This window comes from Xenopus tropicalis, chromosome 4 (genome assembly GCF_000004195.4).
Source record: "Xenopus tropicalis strain Nigerian chromosome 4, UCB_Xtro_10.0, whole genome shotgun sequence".
Lineage (NCBI taxonomy): Eukaryota > Metazoa > Chordata > Amphibia > Anura > Pipidae > Xenopus > Xenopus tropicalis.
The window spans coordinates 22,262,459-22,284,188 of NC_030680.2; the positions used below are offsets into that span (position 1 = coordinate 22,262,459).

At 45.3% G+C, this 21,730-nt stretch overlaps 1 protein-coding gene across 1 annotated transcript; it reads left to right on the plus strand.

Moving 5' to 3' along the window:
* tspan32 (tetraspanin 32) lies at window positions 1–20,390 on the plus strand. The gene is made up of 8 exons (XM_002938903.5): window positions 1–218; window positions 3,749–3,863; window positions 4,989–5,086; window positions 9,661–9,735; window positions 16,975–17,076; window positions 17,280–17,360; window positions 18,326–18,409; window positions 19,322–20,390. The coding sequence occupies exons 1-8, from the start codon at window positions 153–155 to the stop codon at window positions 19,484–19,486; spliced, it is 786 nt and encodes a 261-aa protein (XP_002938949.2). The 5' UTR covers window positions 1–152; the 3' UTR covers window positions 19,487–20,390.
* Window positions 20,391–21,730: the final 1,340 nt, after the last annotated feature.

Consider the following 21,730-nt stretch of genomic DNA (forward strand, 5'->3'; position numbering starts at 1 on the left):
CAGACAGCAGGAAGCTTAGGACTGGGTGCTTCTGCTTGCAGTGTATATGTATCTTTTTAGAAACTGACAGAGCACGGCTGTTAATGTGCATGTATTATGTGCATAACTCCTGTTAGGGTGCATCCATGACATTGTGACAGGGATCTTGAAACATGGAACAGCAGGTATGGGTCCGACTGGCCAAGTCTCTGCTCCTAGTCAGCTGCCTCTTCATGATGGTAAGTCATAAAGCACCATGAACTTAGAGCAAGAGCGCTCACCCAGGACTGCTTGTGTTATAATGAGAACTGAGACAAACGACAAAAATCGTCTTCTTTTATAGCGATGTTCATGTTTAACCTATTAGTTATTTAGCATCCTGAACTTTTGTGTTTATTTCTAACCCTTGCACGTCAATAGGATTTATAGGTGTAAATTCTCAACCTGTGTTTGAGAAAGGATCCTTAGAGTTTTTGGGGGGAGGTAATAAAAGTCGGTCATGGAAAAACGTATGCCCCGGCGCACCTTTGTGCCAATTTAATATCGATTTTGCGAAGACGGAAACTGTTCACCACTTCCAACAGTGGAAGATAGATTGCGAATTTTATAGCTTGCATCAGTGTAATAAAACTTCCCAATGACAAAGTTTGCTCCAAAAGATGACAATACCCCAAGTGTGCCTTAAAAGTTTGCAATGTGCTATTGAAATTTGCAATGCAATAACAGTCTAATGAGGAATATTACATTGCAAAATGCACATTTTTATTCTTATTTGCTATATTTTTTCCCCAATTACATTGCCTGGTTTTATCTAATTAGTCTTTATTTTCCAAGGGGGGGGCATTTACTTAACGGCTGCAGTGTGAAAGTGCAGTTTGTCTATTCATCATAGTTTTTTTTACCCACAATTCAGGAATAATTGTGGTTGCATGGGAAGTTACATTTTGCACACAATGGTTAAGCAGCGTCAGCTTCCAATTTGCTGGGTGAACGAACTGAAGCAACCAGCTGTGGGAACCGTAGAACAACTGCCCCATCCAGGGTGATAGTAGCTCCAGGGTTCCCCAGAGTCAATGGGGTCACTTGCACAAAGATGCCCCTTGCACTTCGGCACCAGTAGGTCCGCCCCTTCCTCTTATGAATCGTTACAGTGTGCCTATTGACGGGGCCATGGAGCTACCGCCAAGCTCATTGGGCTGCGTCAATAAGCGCCACTAAAGGAAAACTATACCCCTGAACAATATAGGGAGGGAGCACACGGCCCATCACTAAATGGCGGCTCAAGGGAAAATATGTAAAAGATCAATATTTACTATATATTCCAGTTTGGTAACAGTCTTCACTTAAAATGATATATACTATTTGCTGGTTAAGTATTCATTCTGGGGGGGTATAGTTTTCCTTTAATCACTAGCACATATAATGTTGATACAGAGTGTGTGGAATTGTGGGAAATAATGTTGCATTGTGGGTAAATAAGTGAATTAAGTCTGAAATTGGACTCTAAACACTGCTCTCGCATTTAAAAATGAGTTGTCTGTTTTTCATACGTGTTGTTTGTAGGAGGCCTAGCTGTATGGCGGGTCAAGTTAGTTATTTTCCCTACTGATTTCCAGGAGCCCCATGACAGGAGCCTATTAGTTCATGAATTGCCCTGGGCCATATCTTCCATAACCCTGGCCCTGTACCCTAGTGGTATTTAAGTGATATTTCCATACGTGCGTGGCTATTTTTGAATTATTTGCCCTTCTGTTCTGACTCTTTCCAGCATTTAAACGGGGGTCACTGACCCCAGCAACCAAAAAACTATTGCTCTTTGAGGCTACAGTTTTATTATTATTGTTACTTGTTTTTCTATTCAAGCCCTCTCCTGTTCTCTTTCTTTCAAATAACTGCTAGGTTGTTAGGTTAAACTGGACCCTAGCTACTAAATAGCTGCTGAAATTCCAAACTGCAGAGCTGCTTAACAAAAATCTAAATAATTAAAAAACCACAAATAATAAAGAAAGACCAGTGTCTCAGAATAGCATTCCCTACATCATGTTTATACAGTACTGTAGTACAGGTATGGGATCCCTTATCCGGAAACCCATTATCCAGAAAGCTCCGAATTACGGAAAGCCCGCCCCCCATAGACTCCATTTTAATCAAATAATATAGAATTTTAAAACTGATTTCCTTTTTCTCTGTATTAATAAAACAGTACCTTGTAATTGATCCCAACTAAGATATAATTACCCCTTATTGGGGCAGAACTGCCTTATTGGGTTTATTTAATGGTTAAATGATTCCCTTTTCTCTGTAATAATAAAACAGTACCTGTACTTGATCCCAACTAAGATATAATTACCCCTTATTGGGGGCAGAACAGCCCTATTGGGTTTATTTAATGGTTAAATGATTCCCTTTTCTCTGTAATAATAAAACAGTACCTGTACTTGATCCCAACTAAGATATAATTACCCCTTATTGGGGCAGAACTGCCTTATTGGGTTTATTTAATGGTTAAATGATTCCCCTTTTCTCTGTAATAATAAAACAGTACCTGTACTTGATCCCAACTAAGATATAATTACCCCTTATTGGGGGCAGAACAGCCCTATTGGGTTTATTTAATGGTTAAATGATTCCCTTTTCTCTGTAATAATAAAACAGTACCTGTACTTGATCCCAACTAAGATATAATTACCCCTTATTGGGGGCAGAACAGCCCTATTGGGTTTATTTAATGGTTAAATGATTCCCTTTTCTCTGTAATAATAAAACAGTACCTGTACTTGATCCCAACTAAGATATAAATAATCCTTATTGGATGCAGAACAATCCTATGGGGTTTAAATAATGTTTTATTGATTTTTTAGTAGACTTAAGGTATAGAGATCCAAATTACGGAAAGACCCCTTATCCAGAATACCCTTGGTCCCGAGCATTCTGGATAATGGGTCCTATACCTGTAATAGGATAGGGAACAATGCCCTCCTGCCTAGGGTTGCCAGCCTGGCCAGTAAAAATGATCCCTGATACCAATGTTATTAACAGTGGAAAAGGTTAAAAATATATGATTTTTGTTTCTGTAAAAGATGGCAACCCTACTCCTGCCATGGGGCAATTTGAGACAGTGGTTGTCATCCTCTTTCTTTTAACCCCCTTTAGAGGCCCAGCCATTGTTGAGGGCCCCATTTATCTCAAAACAAGGTTACAGGACATTCAGCCTTAGTTCCAACAATAGATGGATGGATGGATAGATTTATTGATTGATTGATTGATAGATAGATAGATATATGATAGATAGATAGATGATAGATAGATAGATAGATAGATGATAGATAGATAGATAGATATATGATGGATAGATAGATAGATAGATAGATAGATAGATAAAAGATCAATGGATAGATAGATGATAGATAGATAGATAGATAGATAGACAGATAAATAGATAGATGATTGATAGATAGATAGATAGACAGACAGACAGACAGATAGATAGATGATAGATAGATAGGTAGATAGACACTGCTCCTAGACCCCCAGGGTGAGGGGGGGGCACAGTTTGGGAATTTCTGCTTTTCAGTATAATTAGGTTTGGTAGTCCCATGCAAAGGCTTGATGCTTATCTGGGCAGCTGCCATCTTGAGTTCTGCCTCTGTAAGGCTGCAACCTAGCCACTCCCAGTGAAATATATGCATATACATTACAATTATTTTATTGAAGAAAATCAATATTGAACAATCTTCATTGCATGTCAACTTATTGTTTCTCCCATCAGCTCCTGTGCTTAGCCGCCGGCATCCTGACAGTAATGACTGGGCTTGGAGGGCATTTTTCTGCAATAAAGGCCATCGCTCCCCCCGAGAGCCCACTCAGAGGAAAACACAGTGCCAGTAAGTGTCACATATCTCCTCTGCTATTTACAATTGACCAAAGCCTAAAGTTTCCCAGACACTGGCAGATAACTTGGCCAAAGGCTTGTCCTGTGTATGGGCCCAGCATCCTACCAACAACTTAAAGGGATAGTTAACCTTTTAAAGGAACAGTAACATCTAATAATGAAAGTGTTTTAAGAGAATGGCAATATAATATAATGTGACAGGATACACAATAGGTAACAGATAAGCTGTGCAGAATCCCATTGTATATTACAGTTTATCTGTTATCTGCTGTGTAACCTGTGCCTTTTCTTCTTCCTCAGCTTTGAATGAACCCCCACCCCCATGGCTACACAGCAGCTTATGTATATAAACGATAGTAAAGTTTTTGAAGCGAAGGCACCAGTTGTACCAGTGCAGGGCAGGAGTACATTATATTTGTTGCTACTGTTCTTTTATTATTATGGAGAATTAAACCATTGCTAATAGATCAGTGATCCCCAACCAGTGGCTCAGGGGCAACATGTCGCTCTCCAACCCCTTGGATGTTGCTCCCAGTGGTCTCAAAGCAGCTGCTTATTTTTGAATTTCTTATAAGGGGGCAAGTTTTGATTGTATAAAAACCATATATAATGCCACACAGAACCTCCTGTAGGCTGCCAGTCCACTTAGGGCTATTAAGTAGCCAATTATAGCTCTTATTTGCACCCCCTGGAACTTTTTTCATGCTTGTGTTGCTCTCCGACACTTTTTCCATTTAAATGTGGCTCACGGGTATCCCTGCATTAGAGTATGGTGAGAGTTGTAGTTTGACAACACTGCTATGGAAGACATGTGTCACACTAATAGTAATGCCGCGGCCTGGCTAATTGCTAATTATGCGCTGCAGATTGCCGTTACAGATTGGGTTGGCTCAGGAAGTGCGGGCCTGACAGATTAGATTGTTATCTCCCTGGGTACATTTGCTTATCAGTTGGCCCCTTTGTACTCTCTCTGTCACTGTAATAAAGAGAAATGCTGCAACTCCCACAGAATGTGTGTATGTATTGGATTAGTGTATCATGTGATGGGGGGTACAGCCTGTAGCTAACAGTAGGGGACATGTATATACATACTCTGACTCCTCCCTCTCTTCCCCAGTGGTGCTTTATGGCAGTGGGGTCAGCGCTTTGCTCCTGATTCTCGTCCTTCTAAGCTCCATTTCTGTCCTGCGAGAGTCTCGCCACCTCATGACATCAGTAAGTACAAATGCCCGGGTCAGTGAGAAAATGGGTAATGCCATGAATTTGCCAGTTGCATCCAGCTCATGTGTGTGTGTGTGACAGACATCCCTATGAGTGGGAATCCATGGGCATATTCTGTACCTAGGGCATGGGGGCGGAGTCTGAGGCTGGGCAGGATGAAATCACACTGAGGTAGACATGGATTAGGATTTCTGGAGAATGAGAGAAATTGGATGGTATATAAAGGTATTTTGAGCAGTGGCGTAACTAGATGTTACTGGGCCCCGCAGCAAGTTCATTTTAGGGTCCCAAAACATTGGTAAGTTGATCTATTCTACCAATATATATTTATATTTCTTATTAGTTCGGGTCTTACTGGCCCCTCTACTAGTGATGGGTGAAATGTTTCACCAGGCATGGATTCACGGTGAATTTCCGCAGTTCGCCATTGGCGGATGTGAAAATTTGCCAAAAATTGACGCCAAAAATTGACGCCGGCATCAAAAAAGAATAGTCGCGGGGGTCAAAAGAATAGCCGCGGGCGACGAAATAATAGCCGCGGGCGACTAAATAAGAGCCGCAGGCAACGAAATAAGAGCCGCAGGTGACAAAATAATAGCCGTGCGACAAAATAATAGCCGCAGGCGACAAAAGAAAAGCTGGGGGCGACAAAAGAATAGCCGTGTGACAAAATAAAAGCCGCGGGCGACAAGTTTTTTTGCCGCACGACATTTTCGCCGTTTTGCGAACAGATTCACTCATCACTACCCTCTACACTCCTGGGCCCCCTGCAACCGCAGGGTCTGCTTCCTCTGTAGTTATACAACTGATTTTGAGTCATTTTAAAGAGCCATTTAATATTGCCCTACATTGCTGTATGCTTTTCATTGTCCTTAATGGGCCCTTACTGAGTAGAGCCTCACAAACTATTTGCATGGCTTGAGTTTTCTTGCTAGGATTTACTTGATAGGGAGGTTAGTATAGCCGGACAGATATCATGGCAGATCCTTTAGGTGCACTAGGGCTACGGCACATGTGCTTTATAAATTACCTGGCCCATGGGTGCCCCAGCAGGGTCCAATCGTTTCTAAGCCTATGGACAGGCAATGTGTTAATAAAATTACTTACAATTACCTTGTGTGCCTAAAGGTGGCCATACGCAGTAAGATTTGCTCGTTTGGCTAGGTTAACAAATCGGCAAATCTTTTCCCCAATATGCCTGCCTTGAGTGGCTCCATATATAACAAAGGGGATAGAAAAAGTCAGACTGTGGACCGCATCAATGAGCCAATGCAATCCCCGATCCATGGGCGTCCACAGAAGGGGGCACTTGCCCCCCCCTGGAAAAGTAGCAAAAAAAACAAAAACCTTACTCCGTTTCTGCAGTCCCCTCAAGCCCGTTTTTGCTGTGCTCCGATTGGATCTTTCTTCTTGTGGATTCTCCAATCAGAGCACAGCTTCCTTGACAGACAGTAAAATTGACCAATCAGAGCACACATGCACACAGGGATCGGGAGATTTTGCAAACTGGAAACAGAAATAAAGACTGAAAAGAAGAATCTGCCCCTGTAACTTTACCTAAGAACCAACTCTCAACTTTTGCTGCAGTTTTCATCCCACAGGTACTATACCCAGGCACTATACCCAGGTACTATACCCAGGCACTATACCCAGGCACTATACACAGGTACTATACACAGGTACTATACACAGGCACTATACACAGGCACTATACCCAGGCACTATACCCAGGTACTATACACAGGTACTATACCCAGGCACTATACACAGGTACTATACACAGGTACTATACCCAGGTACTATACACAGGTACTATACCCAGGCACTATACACAGGTACTATACACAGGTACTATACCCAGGCACTATACACAGGTACTATACACAGGCACTATACACAGGTACTATACCCAGGTACTATACCCAGGTACTATACACAGGTACTATACCCAGGCACTATACACAGGTACTATACAGTTCTAAAGAATCACTAGCTGACATTAAATTGTTTTTTGCCTGACCTGACATCTATAATAATTTATAATCTATCCCCTACCCTAACAGATGGAGGGTAAGTTAACTCTTTCCCTCTGAAAAAGCTCATTGTGTGTTTATATATTTGTTGTTGTTTTTTGCACTTACTATTTTTTTTTTTTTTTGTCATTGTTTTGTTCATTTATAGTAAGTTACAGTGGGGCCAATGCTGTGTATCCGTGCCAGTGTTATAGTGCCAGGGCCTGAATATCTGCCATCTGTACCCACTGCGTCTCACTGTATATAATGTGCTGGGTTTGTAAATACGGACTGCTCCTCACTGTATATAATGTGCTGGGTTTGTAAATACGGACTGCGTCCCACTGTATATAATGTGCTGGGTTTGTAAATACGGACTGCGTCTCACTGTATATAATGGGGAGTCAGTACCCACTGCCTTTCTTGCTATAAAACTAACATAAACACATCTAAAGGGGAGGTTCACTTTTAAGTTAACCTTTAGTATGTTATAAAATGGCCTATTCCTAGCAACTTTGCAATTGGTCTTACTAATTAATTTTTTTGAATAATTTGCCTTTCTCTTCTGCCTCTATACAGATTTCAAATGGGGGCCAAAAAATATTGCTCTGTGAGGCTACAATTTTATTATTATTATAATTTTGTATTACTTATTTTTCCAAGTAGGCCCCTTAACTATTCATATTCCCATCTCTTGTTTAAATCACTACCTGGTTGCTAGGGTAAATAAGACCCTAGCAACCAGATAGCTGCTGAAATACCAAATGGAGAGCTGCTGAACAAAAAGCTAAATAACTGAAAAACCATTAAAAATAAAAGTGAATTCGAATGCGAACTACCCCTTTAAGCTAACTGATCACAAACACAAATGTTTGCAGATCCCCTAACAGAAGTGCGCGTATGAATACTTTTACTACTAATACTAAACATTTTAGGGTAAAAAAAAAAAGCACCCCCACCCGCACTTTTGTACAGTATCCCTGGAAGTCAGTGGGAACGGCAAGAGGTAGTTGGGAGGTTAACTTTTTACGTCAGCCAGCGAATCCACTAAGTGTCACATTAGCTGTAGGTCAGTCTGTGTATGGGCCATATTTAGCCTCCCCTAGTATCATCCTGCAAAAAAAAAAATATATATATATATTTATATATATATATAAATATATATATATATATATATTTATCTGTTGCAGGATGATGCTAGCTTACTTGCCCCCCCTTGGAAAATTTTCTGCGGACGCCCATGCCCCGATCTGATGAAAAATCAAGCATGTCCTGGACAATTTTTGGCCCCATTCACAAGGGGATAAGCTGCCAAATTGGTCTTGTATCGTCAGATTAAATATGCCTGTGTATGGCCACCTTTAGCCCTAATGAGTATCAATGGTAAAGACAGAGTCAGGTGACTCCCCCAACATTAAAGGGGAAGGGGTATATAATACTATCCTGTGATCCCCCAAAGTAAGCAGAGTGGACATGTACCCAAGAAGTGGGATAGTAGAGAAGTCAGGGAGGGGAGCCAGGGAATGAGGTACTAGTCAGGGTGAAGGATACATGTAAGGGGCATGTTAGGCTGAAGAAACACGGAGCTAGTAGTAGCAGCAGCGACTTTTTCAGGGCTACTAAACTTCAGAAAATACCCTGCCATAGACAATACTGAGAATTGCTAAAACACATGAAGAGACAATTATCAGTAAATGATCAGCATTGTCTATTTTAGTAGCCATGACAAGTAGCTGCTACTAGTAGCTCCATGTGTCTTCACTCTTAGGGCTCTGGTACACGGGGAGATTAGTCGCCCGCGGCAAAACTCCCTGCTCGCAGGCGACTAATCTCCCCGAGTTGCCTTCCCCCTGCCATCCCGCCGGCGAACATGTAAGTCGACGGCGGGATGGCAGACGCGGCGGGGCGATTTCGGGAAATCGCCGAAAAAGCCTCGCGAGTCTTTTTCGGGAAATCGCGCCACCGCGTCTGCCATCCCGCCGGCGACTTACATGTTCGCCGGCGGGATGGCAGGGGGAAGGCAACTCGGGGAGATTAGTCGCCCGCGAGCAGGGAGTTTTGCCGCGGGCGACTAATCTCCCCGTGTGCCAGAGCCCTTAGGGCAGTGGCACACAGGGAGATAAGTCACCCACAATAAATCTTCGCTATTGCGGACAACTAATCTCCCAGAAATGCCACTTCCCCCGGCAAGAATGTAAATCGCCAGTGGGGTGGCATACGCGTCGCTTCAGTTTCCAGAAGTCGTGCAGAAGTTGCCTCTCAAGGAAACTTGGATAGACTGCATAGACGATATATAACTGGATTATGCGCTTTCAGAACTATACTTTTATAATATGTTTAAAAAAAGCAAAGCTTTGGCCTGGTCCCTTTACTTTTGTTCTTCCTACATCGTGTAGTTACTTATATGCATTAATACTATGCATTAGAATGAGAATTCTCTGCTTTCTACAATATGCCCAGCAGGGGGCAGCATTATACAACGAAAAACATATTGCTTAGCATTTGGGGTAAAGGAACATACATTTGGTGAAATTCTTTTTCTATTTTTTGTTGCAGGCTTTCCTTGGCTTTGGGTGTTTGTTCTGCATCCTCACAGTAGGAGCGACCTGGATACAAGCCTCTCAGCAGCAGGTAATCTATCTAGCGCGATGATCTTGTACCCCCACCTTTAGACTACCAGCTTTAATGAGTAGGACCCTACTTTACTATGGTTACAGAAGTACTCATTAAAAGAATGTACCATTGCTCCAAAAGCACTTCCAAGAACTTTTTTAATTTTTTTTCTTTACTTTGCAAGATATTAGTAGTTTTGGGGGGGGGCTGTTTGGCCTCTGTGTAATTGAAATGCCAGGGCCTATTTTGAATGCCAGTCCAGGGCTGGACCAGAGAAACACCAGATGACTTTTCTTCACTTGCTGACTTTACTGTGACTAAAATGCACCAGGCCCATCCACAAAAAAATCTTCAAAGGGACTTGGCGCACACAGCAACCCCTGTCTAGCCCCCCATGTGCTAGGTAGGAGGGTGGCTGTGGAGGGGGGATTTGTAACAATGTAAGAGAAATCAGTCCCTGTGGTCCAGGCCCCGCTATCCTCCTGGCTACCTGTGACAGGGGGGCCCTGCTTCCTCTATGCCAGTGTATAGGGCAGCACTGTACAGCAGGAAACAGTGTTTTGGTAATGTTCCTCTGGAAATGCTGCCTGCTGCATTCACCTGCATGCTGTCAGGCTCCTGGGTAGGGTTGGCACCTAGCCAGGGATGGACCCCTGTGGGTGTGCCCCCGCCGACCCAGGCCCACTTCCTTTGCAATATGCAGGTGCCAGAGTAAGTGCGGTATGTGCTGGGGGGGATCAGGTGGTTTGATGTCATGACTGCAGTGCGGGGCCCCCAGGTGGCAGTCCTGTTAGAGCAGTTAGGGCTGCCACCTTCCATTTGGGGGAAACCCAGGCAGGGGGGCAATGGTGACCTCACAGGAGGCATGGTTGATTTGCCTGAATGTGCCGCTGCAGGCACTCCAAGCAGCCGCTCTTCTGTTCTGCCCTGCAGGGGGCGTGGTGTGGAATGATGTAATACGCACCACGCAGAATGTAAAAGAGGCCGCTTGGAGTGCCTGCAGCGGCACAGTCAGGCAATTGGTCATGTTGCACGGTCGGGCACAGTCACCAGGGGCTACATAAAACAGCCAGATAGGCCGGATTTGGCCCCTGGCCTTGTGTTTGACACATGTGCCTCATATAAATGCTCTTTTGCACTTGGATCTTGGCCCCTTATCATTGTCCTGTAAGTTTCATGAGGGAACAGTGGTGTGTAAGGTCAGGCATGCATGGAATGTGCCATGCTCTGGGCTCAGAATGTGCAATGCTCTGGGTATCTCTGCAGCCTTCATATCTCAAGGACAAGCAAAATAATATGTATGTGTTGGTGCTGGATTATGGCTATTTGGAGCTACAGGAAAGATTCCTCATACACAGAGTCACAGTTGTAGCTTTTTTTAGTCTTCATTTCAAACAGAGTCAGATTCTTTAAACACCAGTAAATTATTACTCAGAGCCCCTTCCCTAATAGTAACACCACTGCACATCTGGCATAGTGAAAACAAGTGAATTCTGGGTGGAACTTGCATCAGATCAGTTAGTAGTTAACCCCGTGATGGCTTAAACATCCATGACTAAACCTATAACTACTGCTCAAATGGAACCTACCCCTGCCTACTCCTTCCTCCCTTACAGCCCAAGAGAAAATAAACACAATTTAAAGGAGAAGGAAAGGTAAAAATCACTGGGTGGTGCCAAATATTAGGCACCCTACAGCCATTATAATCGCTTACCTTTTACCCCAGGCTGGTGCCCCTGTTAGGAGAAACCCACACCGGCCCGGCATAGCACTGAGCCAGCGATCCTCTTCATTCTTCTGAATCCTGGGGCCGGCGCATCCGCAGTTGGGTGAAAATGCAGACTTAGACTTAAAATTCTGCTCTTCACTCTACTGCGCGAGAGCGGCACGAAGACAGAAAAAGGAAGAGGATCACTCGCTCACAGCTACCCCGGGCTGGTGTGGTTCTCTCCTAACAGGAGCACCAGCCTGGGGTAAAAGTTAAGCAATTGCAATACTTGGGAGTGACTAACATTTGGCAACCCCCAGTGATCATACCTTTCCTCCTCCTTTAAAATGACACTGCAGCACCTAACATCACCCATGTCATACCCAGACCAGCACATAACGTCACCCCTGGCACACAGAGCCTAGCACCCCCAGGGTTGTACTGGGAAGGCTGGACATGAGGGAAAAAACCCAGTGGCCCAGCCCACTCCTCCTGCTCCCCATGCCCCACACCAGGAACTGCGTGCGCTCCTCTTGTCTGGCCATCCGGAACTGGGTGCAAGGGGAGTGGTACATGGCACTTTGGGTGGTGAAGCAGAAGATTGAGACTCAGGCGAGAGCCCTAGTAGGCCCCTGACACCCCAGTCCGACACTGATTACCCCTGTCATACACAGACCATCACCTAACATCCCCCCAGTCATACACAGACCAGCACCTAACATCCCCCCTGTCATACACAGACCAGCACCTAACATCCCCCCTGTCATACACAGACCAGCACCTAACATCCCCCCTGTCATACACAGACCAGCACCTAACATCCCCCCTGTCATACACAGACCAGCACCTAACATCCCCCCCGTCATACACAGACCAGCACCTAACATCCCCCCTGTCATACACAGACCAGCACCTAACATCCCCCCTGTCATACACAGACCAGCACCTAACATCCCCCCCGTCATACACAGACCAGCACCTAACATCCCCCCTGTCATACACAGACCAGCACCTAACATCCCCCCTGTCATACACAGACCAGCACCTAACATCCCCCCTGTCATACACAGACCAGCACCTAACATCCCCCCTGTCATACACAGACCAGCACCTAACATCCCCCCTGTCATACACAGACCAGCACCTAACATCCCCACAGTCATACACAGACCAGCACCTAACATCCCCCCCGTCATACACAGACCAGCACCTAACATCCCCCCGTCATACACAGACCAGCACTAACATCCCCCCAGTCATACACAGACCAGCACCTAACATCCCCCCAGTCATACACAGACCAGCACCTAACATCCCCACTGTCATACACAGACCAGCACCTAACATCCCCCCAGTCATACACAGACCAGCACCTAACATCCCCCCAGTCATACACAGACCCAGCACCTAACATCCCCCAGTCATACACAGACCAGCACCTAACATCCCCACTGTCATACACAGACTAGCACCTAACATCCCCCCAGTCATACACAGACCAGCACCTAACATCCCCCCAGTCATACACAGACCAGCACCTAACATCCCCCCAGTCATACACAGACCAGCACCTAACATCCCCACTGTCATACACAGACCAGCACCTAACATCTCCCCAGTCATACACAGACCAGCACCTAACATCCCCCCTGTCATACACAGACCAGCACCTAACATCCCCCCAGTCATACACAGACCAGCACCCTAACATCCCCCCCCGTCATACACAGACCAGCACCTAACATCCCCCCCGTCATACACAGACCAGCACCTAACATCCCCCCTGTCATACACAGACCAGCACCTAACATCCCCCCCGTCATACACAGACCACCACCTAACATCCCCCCCGTCATACACAGACCACCACCTAACATCCCCCCCGTCATACACAGACCACCACCTAACATCCCCCCCCCCCGTCATACACAGACCAGCACCTAACATCCCCCCAGTCATACACAGACTAGCACCTAACATCCCCCCAGTCATACACAGACTAGCACCTAACATCCCCCCAGTCATACACAGACTAGCACCTAACATCCCCCCCGTCCATACACAGACCAGCACCTAACATCCCCCAGTCATACACAGACTAGCACCTAACATCCCCCCGTCATACACAGACCAGCACCTAACATCCCCCCAGTCATACACAGACTAGCACCTAACATCCCCCCAGTCATACACAGACCAGCACCTAACATCCCCCCAGTCATACACAGACTAGCACCTAACATCCCCCCCGTCATACACAGACTAGCACCTAACATCCCCCCAGTCATACACAGACTAGCACCTAACATCTCCCCAGTCATACACAGACTAGCACCTAACATCCCCCCAGTCATACACAGACCAGCACCTAACATCCCCCCAGTCATACACAGACCAGCCACCTAAACATCCCCCCTGTCATACACAGACCAGCACCTAACATCCCCCCAGTCATACACAGACCAGCACCTAACATCCCCCCAGTCATACACAGACTAGCACCTAACATCCCCCCAGTCATACACAGACTAGCACCTAGCATCATTCACACACCTACACTACACTTCCCAGTATCTTCAATCTCTATCTCTCTACTAGGACACATCCTTCTGACCCCTTTCTAGCTCCCCTGACCCCACACACCCTGGGCAGGCAGCAGGCCAGGTGTACTGGGGCCCCCCCGGAATTTCTCCTGGTGCCCACGCAACCCAGTCCGACCCTGCAAACTGCTGCTTCCTTCTCTGTCCCCTGGATGCTAATTCCCCTGGATGGGTGCAAGTTGTGGGTAGCATTTTCAGGGTGGGGGTGGTGACATTTTCAGTGTGCCAATGTGCACGGCGCTGATTGCTTGGCACAGGTCAGTGGAAGAGTGGAACCATGACAGTAATTCTAGAGGTGCCATGGGTCAATATGTGTACTTCCATAGAAGTCAGAAAAGGCTGGCCCAGTGCATTGGTGCTCTCAGCAAGTAGGCATTAGTGCCAGGAGAATGAAGGCCACAGGTACCCTCTATGAATGGTGCTAATAAGCTTGAAAATGTGGGGCCATTTTAGTTCCCCACACTTACAGTTGCATTTATAAATAAACCTTTACATCTCTCGGGCAGATTCTTTACCTGACGTGCCAGTTAGGGGAGGGGCAGGAGATGCCTTGTGTCTCACTTATACTGCCCCTATAGATTGCCCTTGCCGGCAGGACCCTCATTGCCTACCATAGCTGCCTTCATATTATTTATTATGTGTCCCTACATACAGCACTGCGGAATATGCATGTAGCAATAACAACATTCATATTCTTTCTTAGCCACTCTCTCACTTTCTCTGGCTTCTTTCCCACTTCTCCCCACCCTCCGGCCCTGTTGCTATGTGGGGCTGCAGCAGCAGCGCGTTATTAATCAGTAGTCGGCTTTATCCGCAGAGACATATTAATCACCGCTCAGTGACACCGATCAATACGCGACATGCAGCTCTCAGCATAAAATGTGTAATGCACTTAGTGGCGTGCATAGCCATACGAACATACACTTGTTATGATCCGCCATGTTGGCAGGCATGTATAGGTATGGTCATATAGCTAGACAAATCTGGCGCTGCTCATTTAAAAAGACCAGGGGAAGAAGCAGGACCAGAATTAGGGGTAGGGTGAAGAGGCATGTACCTAGGCCACAACAGAGGGGGCGCTAGGCACGTAAATCAGCTACCTGCCTACCCCTAGTTCCAGCCAGCTGGGAGAGTGATGGTGCACTCCCCACCATTGTGCACTGCATTGCTGTTCCTGTTCCACATCACCCTTCCCTGCTCATCAACCACAGTTCCTTGGTTGATGAGCTCCTTCTGTGGCTTGGGGGGTTATCGAAGTTGGGGCATATGCCTTGGGTTTGGCCCAGCACTAAGGGGCCCGCAGGAGTTCTGTAATAGAGGAGGGTGGTGTGTAAAGTGCAAAAACCTGCAAATTGTCTTAGTTGTGAGTTTGTAAATGCCCCCATATGTTTGTGCACTGTAGGTAAATATAAAAAGTATCACATTATTCAATTGCTATAGTGAGGAACACACTGAACTGCGCAGAACTATGGAAGTCTGTAGGCTTCTTTCGGGACCTGAATAGAAGACTGAATGCAGATGTAGAACATGGATCCCAGCTGTGTTGTCTCTCTGGAACATTCCTAGCAGGTTTAATCACTCCCAGTGGGGCAACCGGGCAAAGGTCTGCAAACATCAAAAGGGGATCAAAAGGAAAGTACAGATCTCTGTCAAACATACTATAAATCTGGGTTCATATGAGTAGATCTTCCCATTCCAACCAAGGCAACTCCCCATAGTATCTGCATCCCTGTCTTGCATTAGGGGAGCGTTGCAAAGCCTAGTGGGCACAGGTTTTACCATTTTGGGTGGGAGGAAGCTACAGCACTTGGGATATGGATGGCATTTGGCAAAAGAGAGAATAAATAAAGGACAAAGGAAAGTCTCAGTGGGTGAGATTGTACAAGGTTTCAGCATTACTGGAGGGCTGGCAAAGGAGCCCAAGGACCAGGGAGGACCTTTTGGTACATAGGAAAACTTGGAGCGGTGGGGTTTGGTGACAGGCTCTTGTTTCTTTATGGCATAGGTGGGCTTACATTCGTAATGTTTTAATATAATAAAAATATTCTCACTAACACTGGCAACCAAATTCCCTCTGCCATGTGTTACTACTGCACCCACAACAGCCCTGTCTTCTCACTGAGCACCTCCCCTGTTATCCACTCTTTGAAGCCTATTTTACCCCAAGTTCTACTTGTTTGTTCTTCCTCCAGTCTCAGGGAAACCAGAGCCAAAGCTTAATTCCTACCCAGACCTTTATACAACTGGTGGTGTTCAAGTGGGAATTTTCACATTTAAAGGGGAACTCCATCCAAACACAACTTAATCTGACTTATAATAATGACTGATTAAATAAAATGTAACAGTAGTCTACTTTCCTTAGCCTGCTTTCAGCCTGCATCCTCCCAATCCCACAATCCCCTACGCATGTGATGTCAATAAGGAAAGGAATATTGCAGTGCAATGCATTGTGGGTTATGTAGTTCCTGCATGCTGTATGTAAGCTGTGTTTTTGCAATTTGTATCATCAATGTTTTAGTCCCTCCTCCCCTGCCACAATTTCAAATGAAAGAACTGTTTTTTCCCCTTGAGCTCCCTGCAAGTGTCTCAGCTGGCACCAGTAGCAACGTGATATAAAATAAGCCATGTACTCCACTGGCAGTGAACTCCATGCACTTTCACAACATGTAATAAAGTAAAGGGGGGGATAGCCTGCAATGTATTCTGGGTCGCTTGTGGGAATTCCAGAAACAAATAATCAGCTGACACTCAGCCATATTGCTTTTTAATTTTCCCTGCACGGTGACATTATTGGATTAGCTTTGTGACAAGAGGGTATGAGTGATTGTGTCCCATGATACACTCTATTTATTACAAAAGCCACCTCCCTTGCTTCTAGGTGACTGCCAATGGCTGCATGCATCTCACTGTCTCCTTTCTTTCAATCAATCACCAGCATCTGTTTTTCAGGTCGATACCTCATTACTTGATGTTTACGATGAGCTCTATGAGCAAGTCCTCAGGGAGTCCCTACTTGTGCAGAGAGAGCAACTGCAGAGCATGCATGAAACGGTGAGTAGGCCCGTGAGTCTGGTACATGTTCCATTGCAAAATGTGGTGCTCTCAGAGACGGTGGATAATGAGACAGAGGTGACTGCCCTTAATGGGCTGACAGATAGAATTCCTCAGGTTAAGAGACAGGGACTTAGGATTTGATGTATGAGCAGGACAAGACATTTCTAATCATGGCATGTGATTGAATGTTTTGTGTCCAGCTCCAGTGCTGTGGAAAGCTGAGAGACAGCCTGCCGAGAACTGACATGCAAGGCCTGTGTAAGAATGTAGAAGAGAGACAGGTAAGTCCATAATCATATTGTATAAATTAAGATGACCAGATCACTTGAAAAATCAGGGACGTGTCTGGAAAATACAGTCCACAGGGCTGCAGTTTAATGTAAATGCAATCAGTGATGCCCTGCAACGTGTATTTATTAGATGTGCCCCTACATTTTCAAGTGCTCTGGTCACCCTAGTATAGATACAATACAGGCATAGACCCATCCACGGAGCAGCCAGATTAAATTCCTGTGATCCCCCTTCCTTTACGTAGTATATTGCCAATTACTTTCCCAGGCTTCTATGAAAGTATTGCTGGGTCAGCTCATATTTTTGCCCGCATCTTTGGCAGTCTTTTATCACCTACTTATGGGCCAGGTGTGTTATAAACCCCTAGCATGAAGATAGAAGGGTAAGTTGTCTTGTACCACAAATATGTGCCAGCACAGGTCTTCAGCTGTGCCAATTACAATCACCAGGGAAACCTGTACCACCAGCTTAACTTTAAAGGAGAAGGAAAGGCATTTTGGCATTTTACTGCCAATAGATTAGCCACATTAGAAAACTATATTTATTCTGCAGAAGCTTTACCATACCTGAGTAAACAGCCTTAGAAGCCTCTGTTTGCTTAAGACAGCAGCTGCCATTTAACTCGGTCTCAGTAGTTTCCTGCTGTAGCTCTAGCCATTGGTAGCTGAGATGACGCATTCTTATGGAAGGAGGAGCAAATTCTTATGAATTCTTATGAGAAGGGGAGCAAAAAAGGGAGGGGGAGAGAAGTGCGCAGACTCGAGCCCCAAACCTGAAGAAGCCCTAAAGGAGAGGAAGACTGACACAGAAGAACATTTTTACACAAAAGAAGACAATAAATCCTGTGTTTCTTTTGATAGAGGACTCAGTGCAGCTCTCCTGTGAGTCTATTGCTTACTTAGTTTTTACCTTTACTTCTGCTTTAAGCATTTCCTTTTCTATCTGCCTCTTGCAGGACTGTGTGGTAGTGATATCTAAGGCTCTTCAAACACATTGGACCTTGGCTCAAGTTGGAATTCTTGTGTCCCTTGGATTTATGGTGGGTATGCGCCTGTATCAATAAGGACAATCAACAAATGATATGATCATAATATCCCTCCAATAGGAGCAAACCAGTTGAATTCTCAGGGGCTAACTGTGCATTCTGCTGACCTAACAGATTCTGGCTTGGTGACCTTTAAGAAACAAGGGTTTAAAAAGTTGCATGCTACATTTTTCCAAATGAATTCCATCTTCTCAGACACAGCTACCCTGTGAGGGTTCCTTGGCATGGGGAATATGTACAACACAGTCTCCTCTAGATCACTTTAGCTACCATCATAAATTAAGGAGAGGCGGGACAAGTAGGGTAAAAGATCAATCTGCAGACTGTTTCTAAGCAGTGCAGCATTTCCATATCACTGCATGAAATAATTATTATTCTGATAGAATTGCGTCCTGTCCTGGAACACTTCAAGTGTCTCACTATGTGTCTCTTTACGGGAAAAAGTTGGCAAAGCTCTCAAGTAACTATCATTTTTAAGATAATGCTTTCACCCTCTATATATCTTATCAAGAAGATATTCTTTCATGTCTTACCCCTAGCAGCCGTTATTGTTGATATTCACTCGCCCAATACCCTTTTTCTAAAGTGCCCCCCCCCAGAAGGAACACCCCGCCACACCGCATATTGTGGTGCATTCAAAGCCGCCTCCTTGCCCCATACCTAGGCTGAGAACACAGAGTAGTGCAGCGCGGTTGGCACTCTTCACATCTGGCAGCGTCATGTCTGATTTGCAGTCTGCAAGGAGTTGATTGGCAGAAGGAGTATTAGTGGCCCTGGACTTAGTGGCCCTGGTTTCTAGTGCTCATGTTCAGTGTTGGCAATCAGTGGAGTGAGGGAGGAAACCAGAATCCCCAGAGGAAATCTGTTTCGGATCCTGACAGTTGTCCATGTTTGTTGCCTTTGCAGGTTCAAGGAATGTTCCTCTCCTCCTTCCTCTTCTTCTCTCTCCCTAGAGGAGCAAACTGGGTTCGCAGAGGAGAATACAGCCTGAAAAATGCATCTGTTCTTAATCCAGATACCCCTCTTGCTCGACTTCTTCCCCATCAAACTGCAGAATCAAAGAGGGGTTAGCCCCCGACCTAAGGGGTCCTTAGTGGATGGATGTCAACAGTGAGGCGCATGGGTGGGGGTGGCAGCAAATATCAGCAGCTACAATCAGGCCGGTCTGTTTAGACAGGGGCCTTGGGGTCAGGGCTTCTGGAAGTCAAACCCAGCAGAACTTACAATCTAATTCCTTGCCTAGGGCACACAAACTCATTCAGTGAACCATGGAAGAGAAGCCACACATATCTCAAGTGGCAATGGACTCAACACATTGGGGTGTATTTATTGAAACTGGAGAAAAACATCACCAGTGATGTTGCCCATAGCAACCAATTAGGTCTTTGCTTTTGTTTTCTGAAAAGTACTCTTTACAATGGCATAAACACCCTCTTGCATGGTTCTGGAGCAGAGTTAAGTAGGGGCAAGGTCCATGTTGGGATGATGACAACAAAATAGACCACAGCCATCCGGATAGATTCTGCTATTTTACAAAGTGAACCTGGTTGGATATTCGGTCCTTCAGCAGGATCAGCCTTAGAAGAGAAACAAGAATCCTGGTTGGCTAAATATAATGCTGACTATTGCCTCTTTCCATTGATATCAGCATATTGCACCACTAAGGAGCTCTAACACAGGGAGTGCATTATGTGCTGCTGTTGGAGGAAACTCACACAACTCAGGGAGAAAATGTGGCCCAAACCCCTCACAGGATGGTACACTGGCCAGAGCTGGCCCAAACCATATTAGCTATGTGACTTAAGATACAGTGCCATTTCTTCTAAGCACTTTGACTATTACTGTTATTATTAGCCTTTATTTTATATAGCACCAACATACTCTGCAGCGATTATACATCATTTCCAGTATTATTAGCTGTGGCCAAACTTCCTGCAACTGCTTGCCATGCTTTAATAAAATCACTTATAATACACATTGTGGGGCTCATCGTCATCTTTGGCAGCATTGTGTGTGTCATCTTGGGAGTCATTACCCTGGGATATAAGCATGTACCCAGGCCCGGATTTGTGGAGAGGCCACAAAGGCCCGGGCCTAGGGCGGCAGAAATGTAGGGGCGGCATGCCGCCCGCCGCAATGGAATTTTTAAAGTTTTTTTCAATACGGAGCAGTGGGAACTTCTCCCCACTGCTCCGTATGGGGCTTTAAATGTGTGCGCATGCGCACTCGCGGGCGTGCATGGGGGGCAGGTTAGGGAGGCGAGCGGTTGTTCGCTCATTCACGCATGCGCATTGGGGGGAACTAGGGGCGCGCCGAAAACAAATCCGGCCCTGCATGTACCCAAGAAACAGCTTGAGAGGCTTAAAATATCAAGCATGAAACTCAGTGCACATATATATATACATACTTATACCGACCTATCTATGCACTCACATATATAAACTATATATGCCAATATCTATACTATTTGTAGATTTTAGTAATCACAATAGCCTTGGATACTATGCTAGTTCAAGAAGTCCCTTTTATAGGCATTAACAGAATCTGCCATCACTGGGAAGGGCAATCCACAACCTCACTTACCTCACTGTGAAGAACCCCTTACTCTGCTTCAAATTAAAGTTCTGTATCTCTAGTCTAAAGGAGGGGCCTCTGGTTTGTTGACCTTTTCTATGGAAAGATCCCTCATGTCCCCTTACAAGCAAAAAACAACCTCAACCCTGACAGTCTACCCTAGGTGAGGCCTTACCAGGGACCTATAAAGAGGAAAAATTATGTTTTCATCCCTTGAGTTAATGCCTTTTTTATGCAAAACAGCACTTTTTTTGCTTTAGTAGTCACTAAGTGACACTGGCTAGAACATGGGTGCCCAGACTTTGTCCCATGGCGATCTACCTTTGACTCCTCCCCCAAGACACAGCGTACTTACGCATTCCTTATAAACGCTCCGCACTTCCTCATCCCCCGGCTTAGACGCCGTCCACTAGAAATCCACGGGGGATCGACTGGGAGACCTCGATCAACGTCTTGGCCACCCCTGGCCTAGAGTTATACAGCTTGTTATTCACAAAAATCCCCAAATCCTTCTAAATTAAGCATAACCACCAACACACTACCATTTATTGTATAACTCTCATTTATGTTATTTCTACCGAGGTGCATAACCTTGCACTTATCAACACTGAACTTCATTTGCCAGTTTGCTGCCCATTTAATCTCTCTGAAAAGTGGCAGCATCCCACATGGAAATGATACTTTTGCACAATTGTCAGGTACCTGGTCGTTCGCCTAAGGTAGGCGCGCGCCCGATCGCCA